The 1473-nt window shown below is 39.4% G+C and overlaps 1 protein-coding gene across 1 annotated transcript in view; it reads right to left on the bottom strand.

Moving 5' to 3' along the window:
- LOC106476778 (partner of bursicon-like) overlaps positions 1-1473 on the bottom strand; it is a 2906-nt gene extending 1433 nt beyond the window's left edge. Inside the window, exons 1-2 of the mRNA XM_013937405.2 lie at positions 1348-1473; positions 578-865 (exon numbers count right to left, since the gene is read on the bottom strand). Coding sequence (XP_013792859.1) covers positions 578-865 — 288 coding nt within the window. The 5' untranslated portion in view covers positions 1348-1473. The remainder of the gene's footprint in view (positions 1-577; positions 866-1347) is intronic.

Raw genomic sequence — 1473 nt, 5'->3', positions numbered from 1 at the left:
CGAAACCCGGTTTCTAGCGTTGTAAGTCCGCAGACATACCGCTGTGCCACTGGGGGGTTTCAGATAAGTTGTTTGTTTGTTTCTACTTAAGCACAATGCTACACAATGGCTTATCTGTGCTCTGCCCACCACGGGTATCGAAACCCGGTTTCTAGCGTTGTAAGTCCGCAGACATACCGCTGTGCCACTGGGAGGCAATCGGTCCTAATTCAACTGACAAACGAAAGGGAAAACACCCAGTCAACAGCACCTACAATCAACTGTCGAGCTTCTCTTTGTCTTATCGAATAGCGGGATATGACGTTACTCTTATGGAGCATCCTTAAGTGCGGCAGTGGGACGCGAACTGTGAATCTTTTGTTGTACCGCGCCCGTGTATTCTAACCACTAGGCCACGTCTCGCACATTAATTTAGCTAAACGTTATATTTGTTACTGAAAAAAGTTTAAAATTAGTAATTAACTCTGTCATTTTTATAATTTTACTACAAATTCATTCGTGAAAATATTTCTCATGGCACGAAGAAGTAAAAAAATAAATATATATTTAAATTATAAAGCTTTTTTTATGTATTTACTTTAAAAAATCCACTAGGAGTCTTCACACTCGGTTGAATCTGTGAAACACAAGTTCCTTCGCATTTAGTTACAGCTACTGTTCCTTCGCACGTGCGCACTATGTTTCCTACTTCATCTTGTTCCTCTTTGCTAATATGAATTTCAGAGCGATGAGTTCCACAAGTTGTCCGTTCCATAGCCGACATAGAATTCTTTAGGTCCGAAATGTCCAGCGCATTGGAATGAAAGAGAAGAACATTTGATGCCAAGGTCAAACAAAGGATCACAAGAGAAACAGGTGTCATCATCTGTTAATTAAAAAACAAAAATGTTCATGGTTGAGTAAGTTATTCATTTACATGCGTATAAGTACACTGTTTGTAATTAAGCACAAAGCTACAGAATGAGCTATCTGTGCTCTGCCCACCACGGGTATCGAAACCCGGATTCTAGCGTTGTAACTCCGCAGACATACCGCTGGGGGGTGGGGGCAGGTACTCTCTTATGATTACCTAATTTCTAATGTTCAGCTTTTAATGGTACATCCATATAAGACAAACATTTAACAACCCTCTTCCGATACCGACAACATGACTCTACACGCATTTCGATATTACAATGCAAGACGATTGATGTAAGTAGCTTCGGTGCTTGTTTGTTTTTTTAACAGTTTTGCCACATTCACTTTCAACAGAAAATCAGTGATTCAAAAATGGCGATTTGAATAGATGTTTAAACATCAAAAGATGTATTTAAAATATCAAAACAAATGATAAAGCTCCAAACCTACCTTTTCAGTGTTACTCAGACTAGTCCCGTATCTATCTCAGCTTCTTTAGCTACTGTTCTGAGAATACGAAGGAACTGGCTTTTAAGGTTATATAGAATTCATTCTTGTGCTCAAGCCGATACTCCC

Source organism: Limulus polyphemus, unplaced genomic scaffold (genome assembly GCF_000517525.1).
Source record: "Limulus polyphemus unplaced genomic scaffold, Limulus_polyphemus-2.1.2 Scaffold11537, whole genome shotgun sequence".
Classification (NCBI taxonomy): Eukaryota; Metazoa; Arthropoda; class Merostomata; order Xiphosura; family Limulidae; genus Limulus; species Limulus polyphemus.
The sequence above is the reverse complement of the archived record's forward strand: the minus strand, read 5'-3'. Positions and strand labels throughout refer to the sequence as shown.